The following is a 17511-nucleotide window of genomic DNA, read 5'->3' on the forward strand; positions in this document are numbered from 1 at the left end:
TTTTTTTATTTTTTTGTGTGTAATGTTTTCATATAGTGAGTATATTTCATGGATTCTCAGCTACCCATTCTGGTAATTGCCATTAATGTTGTCATGATTTGTAGACTTACACACACACACACACACACACACACACACACACACACACATATATATATATATATATATATATATATATATATATATATATATATATATATATATATATATATTAGTTATTTGAAAAAGTCAGCATGTGCCATAAATAATCGTTTTTTACTTTACATTACATTTACATTAATATGTCCAGGAGGTGGCGATGGATCACTGGTACTGGTATTTATACTTCTGATTGATTAACAGAGTGATTTTGGGGGGTTAACAGAAGCCATATCTTCTCTTTTGACATAACTCCTGAAAGAATAAACATGAACCTTTCTATCAAATGGTACAACCTGTTTGGGAATGAGGCTCCTCCTCTGGATCTTCATAGTCTCTGACAGCTTCACTAAAGAGATGCATTCTGGGAAGCTTGTGATGATACAGATATTATTTGTATTATCTGTCTTCGTCGGATCACCTTGTTTTACCATGAGGCATTATGACAGACAAAACAACTTTAATGGTTATATTAGCCATCAACCCAATTATTCCTCAATACTTTTGTTTAGAAAGGAAGAAAAAAAAAACTTTATCGACTTTCATATTTATGTAGGTTATGCAGACCTCAGAAAAGCCTTTTTATTAATTATTATTATTTGTTTTTTATATATATAATTATGATATTTATTGTATTATTCTCTAAATCAAAACGTTTGCTGAGATGTGTGTGAGAGAGAGAAAAAGGCTTTAAGCATCTCTATACATTGATTCTATATATAAATGATACACACCATTTTCATTCTTGTGTCTATGGTCACTTTAGGTGTAAACAAAAGGTTTAAAGTGTATACATTTTTTTTACATTTTAGCTATCTTTCAACAACCTAGTATATAAGTTAGTATGCTGCAGTACTAATTTTTTTACTATCTAAAATGATGAATTAACCAACATTAAAAGTGGAAATATGTTACAGAGTGAATGTTTGTTTTGTTTTTGTTTTTGTAATAGACTAATGGAGATCATCAAGTGCATGTAAACTCATTTTAACAGGAGACCTATTTAAAGACAATTAACAAATAACAAAATGGCTGAAGAGTCTCTCTTTTCTTTGCAAAGTATTTCTGGGTTTCAGAGAATTGAATGATATCAGCAACAAGTTATCTCAACACCTCAGTGCCTTCATAGATTTTCAAGCTTCTCGGTGTTCAATTTCAGCTTATGCAGATAAAAACTCACCAAGAGGACTGTGAGAAACCAAACGTTATAAATGGTCCTTTTGTCTATTTTTTATTAGTAGTAATATTAAAAAAATTAATGTCACAAAATAAATGTTTGCTTCAGCTTCAGATTTAGTCCTCCTCGCTTTCCGATTCGGGTGACTTAAAGATAAATATGTAAACACTTCGCTGTTTTGTCGTATGCCAGCACTATAATGACTTGTCATCGCAGTCCATTGATTGGTCATTGACTGATTAGTTTGGACAAAGAGTTAGGCCGCGTTGTTCGGTCTGTTAATTGAATATAACAGCGTTCAACAATGGCCCCATAATGAAAACGAGGGCTTGTGGTCATTGCACGAGAAAGAAAGGAACAGAAACAAGAGGGATCTCTAATTAGAAGCTGTAACTCTCTGGATCTGCCCCTTTGTACGCGGGTGTGGGGAAGCTGCATGGCCGGCAGGCAGGCGACAGGCGCCGGTTGCTGGACAAAAGGCTGTCTGCTGCCAAAGTGGCTGGACGTCCAAACTCTCATCCTCCGTAACCTCGTAGGCGCAGCACTTAACCTTTACACTATAACATGAGACAAGTTTTCCCCAATATTATTTCTCTGCTGTGCAGTTTATCAACTCATTACGGCAAGGAGCCTAAACTACGATTCTGGTTGCACTCAAATGGTTAATGGTCAATGGTGCCAAAAAGCGCACAGCGTATTTGGGTCATTGGATGAAAACGAAGGAAAGGAGGTGGGAAGGGTCGAGGGTTGTAGACTACTTCTTCCGCCAAACCTTGTCTATAAATACTCGTACATTACAGCTCTATGACTATAAATACGCAAAAAAAAAAAAAAAAAAAAAAAAGAAGAAGTACAATATGCCATTATACTCCACAGGAAACTCTGGAAACGATAACAGATTAAGATTGTTCTATGTCTTTGGATCCTGGTTTTTATTTTGTATTTTTTTTTTTCCGCTGGTTGACCAAAAAAGGGTTCAAAAAAAGAATTATTATTATAGTTATTATTATTAATAACACAATAATAATAATTATTATTTTATTAATAGTACTATTATATTTACTATTATTTTAATAAATAGAATGTAATTTGTTTTATATACATTATATTCAATATAATGTATACATATACAATAACATAATAATAACATCATACATGTTCAGTATAACAGAGTAGTAGACTATTGTAAAACAACAATAACTGCAATATTTTCTGTTTTGTTTGTTTTGTCAATAGTTTTCTAGAGGCTACTTTTCGAAGGAAAATGGCACATTAAAATAAAAAAATAAAAACAACCGCAACCAAAATAATTTGCACATGCAACGTTGATCTACTTATTTGATAAATAAGCTACAACTGGTGTTGTAGCTGTCAGTGTTTTAAAATCATGTTGTTGAGGGGTAAATAATCCAGAACATGAGCGAGTGAACAGCACTCAATTCACGACAGAGGGCGCAGTAGCTTTTTCCTTGGCTGAGCTACCATGCAAAAGTTTTTGTAAACCCTTCAAGAATTGATAAATATGTAAACATCTCTACTTATAACCCCTTTATTTCTTTTTCTTTTTTTTTTTTTTTTTTTTTTTTTTTTGCTTAAAAGGTTTATGTTGCGTTACAAATGAGAAAGTATGCCTACCCCACATTCATATTTGTCTTGTTGCTTTTACAGATTTCAAGTTGTTTTTTTTTTTTTAAATAATGTGGTTTTGATTTATTTTTACACTTATTTCTGACTTTTTTTCCCCATATTGCAGGCCCAATAATCTAAGTCTCCAATCGGGTCAGTGTATCGTGAATAGAAGAAGGTAGTGCCATAAATGTAACATATTTAAACATTGATTTTTTTTATTGAAAGTGTGAAAGAATCCTACAACATCAACAACAACAGAAAAAATCCGGACAGCCAGCAAAACGGGACACGTTCATATATTTATTTATATAAACTCAGCTCAAGAAGAGGAATGTCAGTCTCTTCTCTGTTGGAGTATACATTAACCTGAGGCTTCCCAAACCTTGTGAGTCCCGCAGATATGTTTCTCCGGCGTGATAAGTGTTTTTTTGTTTTGTTTTTTTACAGCAACTGCTACAAGTCAATGATGGCACACGCTTCATTGCGTGTCACAGGCAGATTAAACAGCAACGCATCACAGATAGGTACATCTTCTGTATCCAAACAACAAACGCTATGCCTTACATTTACAATTGTGAAAAATGAAGAAAAAAAAACAATGCAATGAGTTAAACTCTAAATATTATGTACACGCAAATGTACAGCTTTGAATAAATTAATACCAATTTGCATATTCTTAGGTCCTTGTAGCTTATTTACAGAATTAGGATTATTTTATTAATAATTACATTAAATAGTTCAGGTAGGCTATAACTGTCTGTCGGATTTAACTAACGGTCCAACTGTCATTTCAATCCCTTTTGACATATCCTTTTTTAATTTCACTATCTTCTTTTTTGTCTTTTTCCTTTTTGGATGTAGCTTTGAAGTTTTCAGTCTTAACTGAATCACCATTTAGATATTGTGACCAGTAGTGATCCTACTGACGTTACACACACACACCAAAAAACAAAATTGTTAATTCCTCTCTTCACTAGATTGGCGTGGTCTTTTCAACACGTTCTACGAAGAGTCAATTAGGCCACCGTAGATTGTCTTCGCAGAATTTCCTACGCAGATCTCGCAGATCCAATTTATGCAACATTTTTTTTTTTTATTAATATTTTTGCTTGTTGACTGCTGTTTGTTTTTTCCACTCCAGTCATCCATAAAAAAAAAAACAGTAAATGGTGAAATCTCTCACAGAGAACCACTTAATAAAATCCTCTGGCAATTCAAGTCATTCCCTGGATAGGTTTGGGGACGCTTGATCACTTGGGGGAATCCCGAGGCGAGGAAGTCTCCCGCCGACTCTCTAGGCCGCTCACTAATCTTTGAATATTCTGAAGTTCATTGATGGATTCCTTCATTGCTGTTTTAGGGGAGCCGTTCCTCTGACTAGCCCCAGATTTATGATTATGCTGATCAGGCACTGGACTCGCCTCCCTGCTACCACATTTAGAGGATTCAGATGAGGGGTTCAGGCCGCTTGGCAATCCGGTAGTGAGTAGGTTTGTGCTTTGAGGGATAGACACGGGGAGCTGGTAAGGGTTGAATCGCAGTCGAGGGCGAGTGGAGCTGCTCAAGAACGGGTTTCTGGAGAGTGAGGAGGCTGTGCTGCTGCTCGCGGGGAGGGCGGAGGCCGCTGCAGCTGCCGCAGCCATGTAGGTGTACGGATATGGGAAAAGTCCACCAAAGGTTGGCATCGGAATGCCCTGTAATAAGACACATTTGTTTAAGACTTTTAGCCCACCAAACGTGGCGAAATTTTCAGAGAGTCTTTATATGCACAAAATAACTATAGGCTATTCTCAGCCCATCTGATTTTAATGCAAGACGAATTTATTGACTACAGCAAAGGACTCATAGAGTTAAAGGCATAATGACATTCTCACTTTGTGACATTATTGGCAAATAAAAATCAATGAATAATTATTCAAGAAATATGTCTAAGAAATAGCCTAATACATATTTGCAAATAATTTTTGATTTTCTTTTGCACATTTTAATCGGTAGCCACATTCTGAATTCTTCATAACCATAACTTCGGAGCATTACGAAATTTATTTTCTCAATGTAAAGCTAAATATTTGTTATATAGGCCAACTGATAATGCTCTGCCAACAGTGTGTAATCTATCAAATCAAAAGGCCATCTTACCAATAAGCACTGTCGCAAGATGTAACCCCTTTTGTATTTATGTATTTCATAACCAGGCATGGCGAATGGCTTATCATGACAACGATTTAAATTGTAATATAGAGGGTTTCCTTACCTGAGAGGCAAGCATGTGTTGAGACAGATGAAATGGAAAAGGATTTGGGGTGCCTCCAGTACCCTGGGCCGACAGACTCCCATTCTCCAGGCCACCCGCTCCTGATACTGAAGCCAACAGATGTCCCATCCCCATGGCTGAAAACGCTCCGGGTGCCATGGCAAACTGTCCAGGGTGGAATAATAGAGGCTGCCCGGTGTTTAGTGGGTTAAAGAACTGTTGACTGTGTAGGCCTGAGAGCGCCAAACTTTGAAGATGTCCTGCACTAAAATGTGAAGGACTTTCTGTCTGTACCATCAGAGGAGAGAAGCTCTCTTTACTGCCGCTAAGACCCCCGTTTTCCGTGTCCTTCTTTGACAGGTCCGTGTCTTTCCTCTGCCTGCTCTCTAGTTTGTCTTTCTCCAAGTTTTTTATGCTAAATGTGGAATTACTATATTTTCGGGACTCCGGATAATCCTCTTTTTTCTCCAGAACAGGCCTCTCCCGCCCCCGGTCTTCACATCTCGACCTGAATGGAGATGGAGGCTCAGGTACAGGACTGCTGGTGCCTCCACATCGCTCATCTTGGGGGTCCATTTCGTGCTCACTGTCACTGCATGTTTTCTCATCTGTAAAAAACAAACAAACATTGTCATAAATTACTCATTTATTCACATATGAGGATGACAAAGGTAAATGGCAACTAAACAGTCATAGAGAAGACAGATCATTTTTGTAAATACAGTCGCCTAATTCCAGGTCGAGACGTAGTTTTAATGCGTACGATGTGAACTCAAATAATTAAAGGTTGCCAGCAATTACATGTTTTTACATGTATCGCTGATTGAATAGACTACTCTACTACTCTACTCTATTGAATAGCCATATTTTGCTATCGAACAGGCGAGAGCGCCTTCATGGTGTCAATAGGAGTCCAACTGCAAACAAATAAAAAATTGGGAAATGCGATTCAATTATTAACAAGTAATCACAAACAAATGGATTACATTTAAAAGTTCAATTTAGTCTGTTTTCACCACCGAGACGTATGGCTGTAATAAGGTATGCTACAAAGAAGGCCCATAAACTTGTCTAGGTTTTGGTCCAGACTGATTCACCTCATAACTTGATGCGTAAATTACACTAGACTTTTCAGCACCGTTGGTCATAATAATGCATTGTGAAAATTGCATTGTTAATTATTGAAATAGTCTTGAAACGCCGAAGGCATAAGACATCGTCTTGTAAATGATATGCTACTTAGGCCTGTTTCCTCTCAGTGATCATGAAACATACCAATATAATTTATTCATAGTTTTAGACCAACCTCTGCTGCTTCGGTTGAATCGAAGTGGGCTGGAAACCGGTCCAGGTGAATGACTAGCATCTCTACCGGTTGCAGGTTCGCTTGAGGAAGCATCAGAGTCTCCGCCATCACGGTCCACTTTGCATTGATCCTCATACATGCGTAATGTTGGAAGGGTCAGCTGTTTTCTGTAACAAATAAAACACAGACACCAATAAAGTCACACATCCAAACCATATGACCTAAAGTTGACCGACTCAAAGACTATGGACAGGTGAAAAAGTTGAGCTTTGAATTGGAAACATTTTACTATACTAGATTACGAGTCTGTTTTAGTTCTTCGACCATTTTACATTGCGTAATATCGCATGTATAGGGTGAGGGTTCAGACTCACCTTTTCTCCCTCCTTCCATTCCCTGTGTCTCTGAAGCCTTTGGCAAAGGGGTTATTATCAATCTTCAATTGTGTTATCTGGATACAAAGAAAAAATATTGATGTAAATATCATTGGTTTTAGTTGTATTAGAAATGTACTAGTGCTAAAAGCAGTATCATTCGTATTAGACTGCTGTTGTCGTCAACGGTATGGTACAGTAATATATATGAATTAATAATCTACAAGCAAACAGCTCAATCTTACCAGATTGAAATGCATAAACAAACACATTATTCATATGATCCCAACACCGTTAAACACAGACTACTTCCGAGTGCTAATTTATTTATTACAATTTTAAATGAAAGAGATATTTAATCAGGACCCCCCTGAGAAAATTCCACGAGTAAACATTTTTCCATTTGTCAAATTGTTATTCTCTACAGCACAACAGAGAGAACAATAGTGGCCAACTAGTTGAGTGACGCAGACCTACTATCAATAATTAATAGTGTGGTTTGAATCATTGCCAGTTTTTACAAGTTCCATGAAAATACAGAGCGATGTAACAGAACGATTTTTGTTTTGCCCAGGTGATTTGGACGCTGTAGGCTACAAGTTCACAAGAAACCAGGTCCTTAATGTGCATAGATTGCTCAGTTAGATTGCCGCTGTCTTTAAAGTTTAGAAACTGACACGCTTTGATTGCTGTGCCTCAAGTGTGTATAGATCCTGGGCGGACAAACCGGCGAGTTTAGTGCCTGCTAATCGATTGTGACTCTATGTCATAAACTTTACGATACCGACATGCTCTCCAGGCTCCTCGGACACAGACGACAATTAGCATCAACAGTAGCTGGAAGTAGCTATCGCTAGATATTCAATTATTTTTATTTTTAATTGCTTTAAAAATATAATTCTGCATCATCTTATTTAAAATAAGCCACTCCTCTTAATAAGACTAACGTAAAGTGGAAATAGTTAATCCGATCAAACTTTGTAAAACGACCAAAATTTCCATGAAAAATATGAATATGTCATAACATAAACTAGTTGTAAGCACATATAATACCCATGTAAGGTTCACGGCAGGGTTTCTGTAATCCTGAAAATATGAGTACATACCTTGTCGTTTTGATAAGCTGTGACAGCAATAAAGTCGGTCTCAGGAAAAACATATGTCCTAAAAGTGCTGTACGGAAGCTTTAGAATATCATTGGCTCTCACAATATGGAACCTGGGCTGGTATTTATGCATTGAATTCAGAATTGTCTAAGAAGAAGGGGAGAAAGAGGAATGGAAGGAATTAGTGCTTGTCACAATAATGATCAATTTCAAGATACCAGTCTTTAAAATCATTTTAGACAATAAATACCGCATAGACTACTAGTTTAAGTAATTGTGGAAATATTGGTCTTAAAATACAATGCAGCTTGGGGTAAACAGAAACCAACATGAATGCAATGGTGGCGCCATCATTATCACAAACAAATCACTAAATATTTGAAATAAATAATTAAACAGGCAATTCTGTAAATTGATCATTTAAAGAAACAACTTTACAACAGCACACGTGTGGTGAATAAATAAAATATTTACTTTTTTCGATTTGACTACAAATATCAAATGGTTTTTCCATGCATGTAAACGTTGTTTCCAGTCGATTTGTTTGCAAGCCGGGGTAAGGAAGCAGAGCGCATGCTGTATTTGACTGCATGCTCATGTATAGAGTATTGGTCAGCTTCGTTGCATCCGCCTCAACTTTTTCATTGAACCTAACCAACACAGCAGAGACTGGACAGGTCGCTCAGCCTATCAGTTTGTTGCTGTGCTCACTCCTACGCAGTGAGACACAGCCAGAAAAGCCCAAATGACACTTTCAAGGTTATTTGTAAACTCATTTAGCTACTGTAAGGTGATTCAAGGTCCGTCCCGTCACTTTCACCCTCTCATAAAAGTTATAGCCCTTTGCGCTTCTATCATAAACAATTATATCATAAAGAAAAGTCCAAGAAAATCTCAAAATGAAGTATTTTCATTATATAACTGAACTGACAATGTCATAATTATATATAACAATACATTTACTATTTAATCACTCATATCTAGTTTGTAAGCGTGCCGAATCAAAGGAAGAATTTAAATTTAGCGGCATCCAAATAAAAAAATACCCAAAATAAATGTAGGCTATATATAGGCCGCGGAAATGGTTAAGTACCCAAGCTAAACGGTGTATTTCTGAATTATTCACACTTCTCAGCACACAGAAACAACAACAACAACAACAATATTTTAAGCAATATATAGCCTAATCATCATTACGCGCGTGAAGCTTGACAACCCACAGACGGCAATACATTTAGGCTATATCAATATATTACACAGCGATATAAAATGTTAATAGCCTTACATGCCGTACACAAATATATTAAAAATACGTTATTGAAGAAAATCAAAACAATGCCAAAACAGATTACTTACAAATCCATGTTTGTCCGAAATGTTGTTCGTTAACTTCAGTTTATGAAAAGCAACAGGCTTAGCCATCCATTGTTCACCAGTAGCTGGACTATCCGGATGTATATACATTCGCTTTGGCATCTCCGGGTCGGCCTTCCCCGCAACCATCCAGCGAGAGTTGTGAAACTTGTAGCGGCAGTCGTCGGCAGCCACAATATCCATTAATAGAATATACTTGGCTTTTTTATCGAGTCCATTAATGCGGACTTTAAAAGGTGGAAACATTCTCCTGTAGAAAAAGGGATAACAAATGTGAACTGATGTCCATAAATCAAAATCTTCACAGAAAAGTTTTTTTTGTTGTTGTTGCTTTTGCATACAACCAAACGCAAGCAAATTCAAGCTTAACGTTTTAACAACCCAACCAAAATATCCAAGGAAGCAAATAATAAGTAAACGTTGTCAGTGCTATGTTGTACCCTGACTAGATTTCATTACAGACAAAACATGTTCCAGTGATGTTCACATTTCACCTAGGCTGCAGATAAATTAGCTCGCCTCAAGACTTAAATCTTCCATGAAAGTGTCAGCCTATTTACATAAAGTAGTTTGCTGTCACCCCAGAACCAAGAAAGACCTTTCACATCACGAGCTAAATTAAAGCTCAGTTTTAACGGTACCACACCATGCCTTGAGAAAGTCAATATTTGATATGAGCAACAAAATCTCTCCTTAAAGTCTGCTATTTTCTATTTGCTTCTCAACAGAATACGCAACGCTGCTACTTTAGCCATTTCGAAAGTCAACTGAGCATATCAATCATTCAGGTACATATGCTCTGACAGTAAAACGTTCACTTTTGTAGTCTCCTTGACATAATAACTAGGTCATCCGATTCAGGGTACAAGTTAATAATAAGAAAATAAAGGAGAAATTACTTATGAGAAACATATGCACAAGACACGGATTTAGTGCAGAATTGACTGTGAGTTCTGAACTACACAAGCATCAATCGAGCAGTTATCAAAAACTATGTTTATGCTTTTAATCCATGCATTTGATGCGTTGGCCTATTTATTTTAGAAGATATGTGATTTACTATAAATAATATCGAAACAAAAGACTAAAAATAGAGCAACTGTGATCTCACCTGCCAGATTTCGTAATAACCATTTCTGTTCCTATTTTATGGAACTGGTCCCATAGATCCTTCGCTTCCAGTGTGACTTTTGGATCATCTTCCACTTCTTCCTCAGGCTCTAGGTTCTTGAGACTGCGAAGATGAGCTGCCTGATGATGGTGACTCAGAGCCGGATGGAGTCCAGCCTCCACGGCTCCAGCCAGGGTATGGTCCGGGATCGGCTTTGTGAGAGCCCCGGGAGGCAAAGTCAGCGCCGGGAAGAAGGAGGGTTGCGCGGCCGCGAGAAAAGCTGACATTGGGAAGTCGGTCGGCCGGTGAGCGTGGAAAGGGTGGTAAGCCATGGCAGTCCCTGTAAAAACTGGATCTCTCATCGGTGCATCCAAAAATCGTAGTGAAAAATATATTTAGTGGTTTATTCTGGCCCCCCCCCCCAAAAAAAAAGAAAAAAGAAAAGAATCGCGTATCCAAAAGATTATATTGTCTCACTGAGAGGAGGAACAACAAGCAATTAGGAATCACCGTGCTATATATGGATCTTTAAAGACGGTAGATGAAATAGACGTTTAAAACGAGCAAAGGCAAGAGTGGTAGGAATCTTCCACTTTATCTCCCGTAGCTGTTGGTTTCCACGAAGTCCCCGAAATAATATCAAAGTGAGCGCAACGACGCTTTGAAGGCAGATTTGGGGATTCCTTTTCTCCAACAGTTGCTCTCATAAAAACAAGATTACTCTTTCGATGCGGATGTCCACGCAAGCGCCGTCATTCTACACAGACGCGGAGATAAAATGGTTTGATCTTGCCCTGTCCACTGTACAACTGTAACTATCTCACATGTCCTTCCTGCTCTGATCCCAGCACTAATGAACCAAGCCCCCTTGATTGCTGATTTTACGCTTTCTGGACCAATTGTGGGCCTCTATAGGCGTGGTTTTGACAGCTCCGGCCAGGCTCGAGGAGAGGGGGTGGACAAGAAGGCGTCGGAAGCATTAGCAGTAAGAAAACATGTCAACAGAATAAAATATTAACCAATGACAGAAAAGATCGGGAAATCCCACCCCCGTCTCCAAGCCATGCACCGGGTCAGCCCTCAGTGCTTAGCCGGTGAAGACTGCACCTCGGTCGGCTTGCGCTTTATAATTACGATGAAACGACGCCTCCTTGTTTGAGGATCCAAACTCACTTTCCGATACATTAAGATTAATAACGTATAAATGACTGCGCTTGTACTCATGCAAAAGTGTACATGATTATATATAAATATTTATATATATATACGGCTATATGATTAATCAGCGCAAAATATTATGTAGGCACATTTTAACATATGAAGATAATTATTCGCAATAGAAAATATAAATGTATACCACAAACATGGGCTAGCTTTTAGGCTACCTATTCGCTGAACAAAAACGACCGCGTCGAGTAAGAGTATTTTGATAATAATAAAAGCACTGAGCACTCACAGCCAAGGGACATTGTCGACTTATTAATTACATTCAACGTTTCACTGTGTGAATAACTATTTCCGTACTTCGTCCGTCTGATGCGAATGACTTCATGCGAGGAACAGCAGCCAATAACCGGACATTGGCACTTTAAATTCTGTCCCGGGTCATTCAAAGCGCACAGCCACGTGCTATACTGAAGAAAGAGGAAGAGGCTTGATGGAATCTAAAGACCAATGTAAAGCTCATTCTGGTGAGTGCTCCTTTAGCGTACTCTTAACTATTACAAATCTTATGGAGTAGCATGTGGGGTAACGACCATCAAATGCGGGTTTACCTTTTAATGTAAATCCAGAATCTACTTTATATTTGATGCATATATGTGGTGTAGGCAACTGTATGTTTATGGGATATAAATGCAGTAAATGCAACAAGCAAGGAATCCTCAGAAATGACCGTGTGTTGTATTACACTGTGCTCAGATAGGCTACCTGTGAATACAATGTTTTTATCTGATTTGCAACATTTTAGGTGAGTGGATAAAAATGATTTTCTTTTCTGTATTCTCTAGAGATCTCTACATCTTTGCGCCTTTAGGTTTAAAACAGACCATGCCAGCATGCGTCAGACCATTATAGCCTAAATGTTCACCTTCTACTTTCGACCTGTAGTTTCACGAGTGGGTCGAGCGACGAGTGTTGTCTGGTGTAGTCTATGCCTTTAAGAAATCCACTCGGAGACTCTAGATTTACTTGGATTGGGTTTGTTAGATAGCCGCTTGGCGCCAGTCGGCTGACGTACCACAGTAAGAACCGTCTCTTGTCAGTTCATATTTACTCCAAAATCATCTAACGGTGCACTCCAACCCCCCCTTACCATTCACGCCAAAGTTTTGACTTGTTCTTGCTTTCTTCTGAAAATGACTTATGATCTTTATAAGTTGGCATGCAAAAGTATGCTACTTTTTGACCAGATGTCAGATCGAATATGCATGAATAGGTATTTCCAAAACGCACCAATGTCCAATCTCCGTGTTTGTACGGACGGATTCAACCAGTTGCGGAATGTTGTCACTTTTACACTTCAATACAAATCAGCAGAACACGATGAAAGGCTGTAGCTATGTTTAACCCTTCCTGCGCCAGAGAGGACATAAAAGACACACGGACTGATGCAAAAGGAATGCTTATATTAAAAGCAATGCTGTTACGTTCAAATAAAACGCAAAATGCGCAGCTAGCTAGAAACATATATTTGTAACTTGTATTTAAAACGTTTAAGATGACGTATAATATCTATGTTTTTTGTTTTAGTTTCGTGATTTGAGATATCTATTTAGACATAAAGCGGTATTACTCCAGACCATTATGTATAGCTGACTGATCTTAAACATGTCATTAAAATAGCCAATAGACCTTTGTAAAATGTTTGAGCTGTATTAGATTTTTTTTTCGAACACGTTGAACATGAATCTTGTTTAGCCTAAAGCATAAAGAAGAAAAAAATAATAATTAAGAATTGGCCTATCTATTAAAAATATATATTAAGGAAGCTGAATTACATATCCACACCAATGCATTGCATAATAATTTGCACCGTAAAAAAAGATCGAGACAGAGAGACAAATAGTGCTAGACACTTGTTGCTCAAGTCATGTGTGAAAGACCAAAAAGAAAAAAGAAAAGGAGCTCAAATGGATTTATTAATAACCCGACAGTAAAATATGGGCTATGCACGATTTTACAAAACAGGTGTGATATTTAGGTGAAATTGAATTCTGTTGCCATGGCTTGCTTTTATTTATTTATTTTTTTATAATAATTTCACTAAATAAAAATGTATACTTATTATATTACCGCACTGCAATACAAATGGAATAATTTCAATGTGTTTGCTTTTATGAAATGAAAAGTTTAGCCACATTGCAAACGAAATGGTAAAAAAGTATTAACAGTAGTTTAATGCAATATGTTTTATAGTGAAGCGAAAATGAAGTCAAGCTAAAACATCCATGAATTCAAATGTCTGATTCAAGAAAAATAAACCCACATTTATCATTCGCTGTTGCATTATGCCATTTGGCCCTATAAGGTGTAAACTACATATTTTGATCAAATGCATTGTTCAAATTAATTTTGCGAATGACCACGCCAATTTGACAAAAGTTTATAATACATTTTTAGAATAAATCACATTTTAAGAGAAGAAATAGAATACTTTATATTCTTTGTTTTATTATATTTGTAACCTGGCACTGAAATGACCTTTTCTACTAATATTCAGCAGCTTAGATTACCTGGTAAATATGAAATATTATTTATTAGGATTTACAGATTTTATGTATGTGAAGTAGAAACTTGTTGAAATGTGGCTAATCAATAGTAGCTATTTGTTTGATCTGTGGACTTAAACTTCGACAAAGTCTGATTTGGATTGGAAAGAGATTAACCACACATGAGAAGAATGGTAATGGTTTTCTATGTATATACTAAAGGAAGTAATCACATCAACAATGTCTCTGCAATTACGCCAGATTTATTTTTCCTGCCGAACACATCTAAACCGACAAGAATGTAATCATGCTGAGCTCTTATCACACACGACTAAAAACCGTTCATGCTGGTAAACTTCTCACTGCACTGCCACTGTATTGCCAAAACAACGGGGCATCGAAAAACCGATGACCACTTTTAATCTGCATGAAATTATCGGCGATAAAGCTGATCAGAAATGTTCCTGATGCGTTATAGGAAGACATAGTATGGAGTCTCTGTGGACATCATTAGTTAAAAATAGCCTAGAGTCAAACTTTTATGCATGATCAGCTTCTGTTAGCTTTTGTGTCCTTGAGACGGTGTCCGCTGAAAGACAATGTGTCTAATTGTGCTTCCATGGTTCAATGGAAATTAATATGTTCCTGCAAAAGATAACACAACCCTTTTCAATACCTTTCACGTATATGAAACTAGAGGATCCTCTAGGGCTGATCATTAAATGAGCGTTGCTCTTTTTTTCTGCCTTTACATTGTTGCTCCTTCTTTTCATCTTTTCATCATCTCTCCCCATCTCTCTGCATCATCTCTCCTGCTATATTTAGCCAGTAGACTGAGGCCTTGGCGCCAGGCCGTTTAAGACCTGTCAAAGTCCCTCATATTTCCCCTTGTCACATATAGCCTATACCCAGCGCCTCCACCAGCTATAGCAGCCCCATCTCTCCTACTCTTTTCTGCCCAGCTTCTTACTACTGATGCACACAACCTGTTTCAATTTCACCACATCCCCGTTTTTTTTCATTTGGACAGTGGATTTGATATGCTCGTGCTTATTTTACCAAATCATACAATTAGCTCCTCGCATAGCCCATTTTGTCTCACCGAACCGAATCAGCGGAATCTCTCGTGCCATTTCCTCTGGACATTCTGTATGTGATTGATGCAAAACAACAGATTTACAGACAGCTCTGGTGTAACGGTCCACTCGCCCGCTACCTTCCCTCTGCCCAAAAGTGAATTGGCATAAATGCTGCATAAATCTTAAAATTCACTCCTTGTAACTATATAACACGTTTTGTAACACACACACACACACACACACACACACACACACACACACACACACACACACACACACACACACACACACACACACACACACAGAGCTATCATTATGCGGACTCTCTATAGACATAATGCTTTTTATACTGTACGAACTATAGATTATATCCCTTAAACCTAATCCTCACACACAATTCTTAAAAAAAAATTCAATAAAACAATGTTTTGTATAGTTCGTACAGTATAAAAAGCATTATGTCTATAGAGAGTCCGCATAATGATAGCTCTGTGTGTGTGTGTGTGTGTGTGTGTGTGTGTGTGTGTGTGTGTGTGTGTGTGTGTGTGTGTTACAAAACGTGTTATATAGTTACAAGGAGTGAATTTTAAGATTTATGCAGCATTTATGCCAATTCACTTTTTTTTAAGTTATTTGAATTATGGGGACACTAGAAATGTCATCATAAATCACATTTATAGCATAATACCCTTGTAATTACCAGTTTGTAACCTAAAAAATAAAAAATGTCCTCGTAAACTACCCCAAACTGCCCACACACACACACACACACACACACACACACACACACACAAAAACATGTACACACACAATAGATTATTGATTGCTCTTCGATATTTTTGGCAAACATTTGTGTAAATTACTGCTTTTACAAGACATAGGCCTATATGTGTGAATGCGAGTTTCGTCTTGTTATCTCTATCAGACATTTATGGTTCTATATTTTAATAATATATAGTGATAGTAATAAAGGTCTTCGTTTCAGTAAGGACTCTGGCTGGTTCGGACAAACTTGGTGTCATAAATTAAGAGAAACAGCAAGATAAGAGTCTAGTCAATAGCCCACTAATATCATGACCAACAATCAAACTGAAAAAGCATAGAAAATCACATATATATATATATATACAATTATATATGTATATATTTTAAATATATATATTTTTTTAACACTCTAGGTGGAAATAGTAAATAATATATGCTATGTTTAAGAAGCCTAAATATTAAATAGGTTAATAATAAGAAAATATTTCGATATTTTTACCCAAAGGTCCTTAAATTAATGTGAATAATTTAGAACTTTCAGAATCCACCCTAAAAGACTAAATCCAGTCAAATTTGCTCTTAAATTACTCTTAAAACCATCACTGATGATAATTCTCCACCTTCGGTGAAGCTACACCTTATTCAGGTAACAGGTGGGGGCGCTCTAAATACCTCAGGGAATTGGTGAAGCCGACATGATTGTGCAGCTCGTTCATGATGTGTCTGTATCATCATCTAACTAACACAACAGCTAAACAACAAAATGATGTCTATTTATTTTTTCCCCCCTCTCTTAATTACTTTTTTTTTTCCTCAAGCAGGAATGGAACACACTTGTGCTTAAAACTTCTATTTATTTCATAGCACATTTTACTAATTGTAAAGGGTTTAAAACACGAAAAACATCATTGCTACTAACGGAGAAACAACTATAACAAGCTCAGTTTCATGATTTCGTTGTAATAGAAACATCCTGTTGATATAACCACATTTTTTTTTCTAACCCTTTACATTTTAATGTCGATATTATCACAAGAAGTAACACCCCATATATATATATATATATATATATATATATATATATATATATATATATATATATATATATATATATATATTGTTTTTCATTAGCCATGAGGCTTGTCAGACTGGTTACACCTTTAAAATCTTACACTGGCATTAGAATTAAAGTAGGTGATTTTTTTGTTTCCTTTATGATCACACACACTGGATTCACTCGGTCCCCTGAGCTTTTGTCTGGTGCTGCTGACCCCATAATTTCCCCTTCAGTGATTATGCCTCATGCTCCATCTTATATGCAACAAGTGTTTCACCTTTTCTGTGACTTCTGTGGTTGATAAAAATTGTTATCTGATGTTGTGATACACCTCTAGATAAAATTATACACACATAGATAGCCTCTGCAGTATATCATTAATAATAATTCAAAAAAAAAAAAATTATAAAAAAAAAAAAAAAAACAGTGAG

The 17511-nt window shown here is 36.9% G+C and overlaps 1 protein-coding gene across 1 annotated transcript; it reads right to left on the reverse strand.

Moving 5' to 3' along the window:
• Nucleotides 1-3114: 3114 nt before the first annotated feature.
• Nucleotides 3115-11306, reverse strand: tbx2b (T-box transcription factor 2b). The gene is made up of 7 exons (XM_052107665.1): nt 10470-11306; nt 9341-9608; nt 7985-8131; nt 6879-6955; nt 6505-6671; nt 5199-5806; nt 3115-4638 (listed from the first exon to the last, which is right to left on the reverse strand). The coding sequence occupies exons 1-7, from the start codon at nt 10829-10831 to the stop codon at nt 4195-4197; spliced, it is 2073 nt and encodes a 690-aa protein (XP_051963625.1). The 5' UTR covers nt 10832-11306; the 3' UTR covers nt 3115-4194.
• Nucleotides 11307-17511: the final 6205 nt, after the last annotated feature.

Source organism: Xyrauchen texanus, chromosome 36, assembly GCF_025860055.1.
Source record: "Xyrauchen texanus isolate HMW12.3.18 chromosome 36, RBS_HiC_50CHRs, whole genome shotgun sequence".
NCBI lineage: Eukaryota > Metazoa > Chordata > Actinopteri > Cypriniformes > Catostomidae > Xyrauchen > Xyrauchen texanus.

What these genes read in the sequence shown, in the direction of transcription:
- tbx2b (XM_052107665.1), bottom strand. Translation starts at nt 10,831, where the DNA reads ATGAGAGATCCAGTTTTTACAGGGACTGCCATGGCTTACCACCCTTTC. An exon ending in TTTCGGACAAACATGGATTT is followed by an intron (nt 8,132 to 9,340) that starts GTAAGTAATCTG and finishes CCTTCTTCTTAG; the next exon opens with ACAATTCTGAATTCAATGCA. An exon ending in AACACATGCTTGCCTCTCAG is followed by an intron (nt 4,639 to 5,198) that starts GTAAGGAAACCC and finishes GTCTTATTACAG; the next exon opens with GGCATTCCGATGCCAACCTT.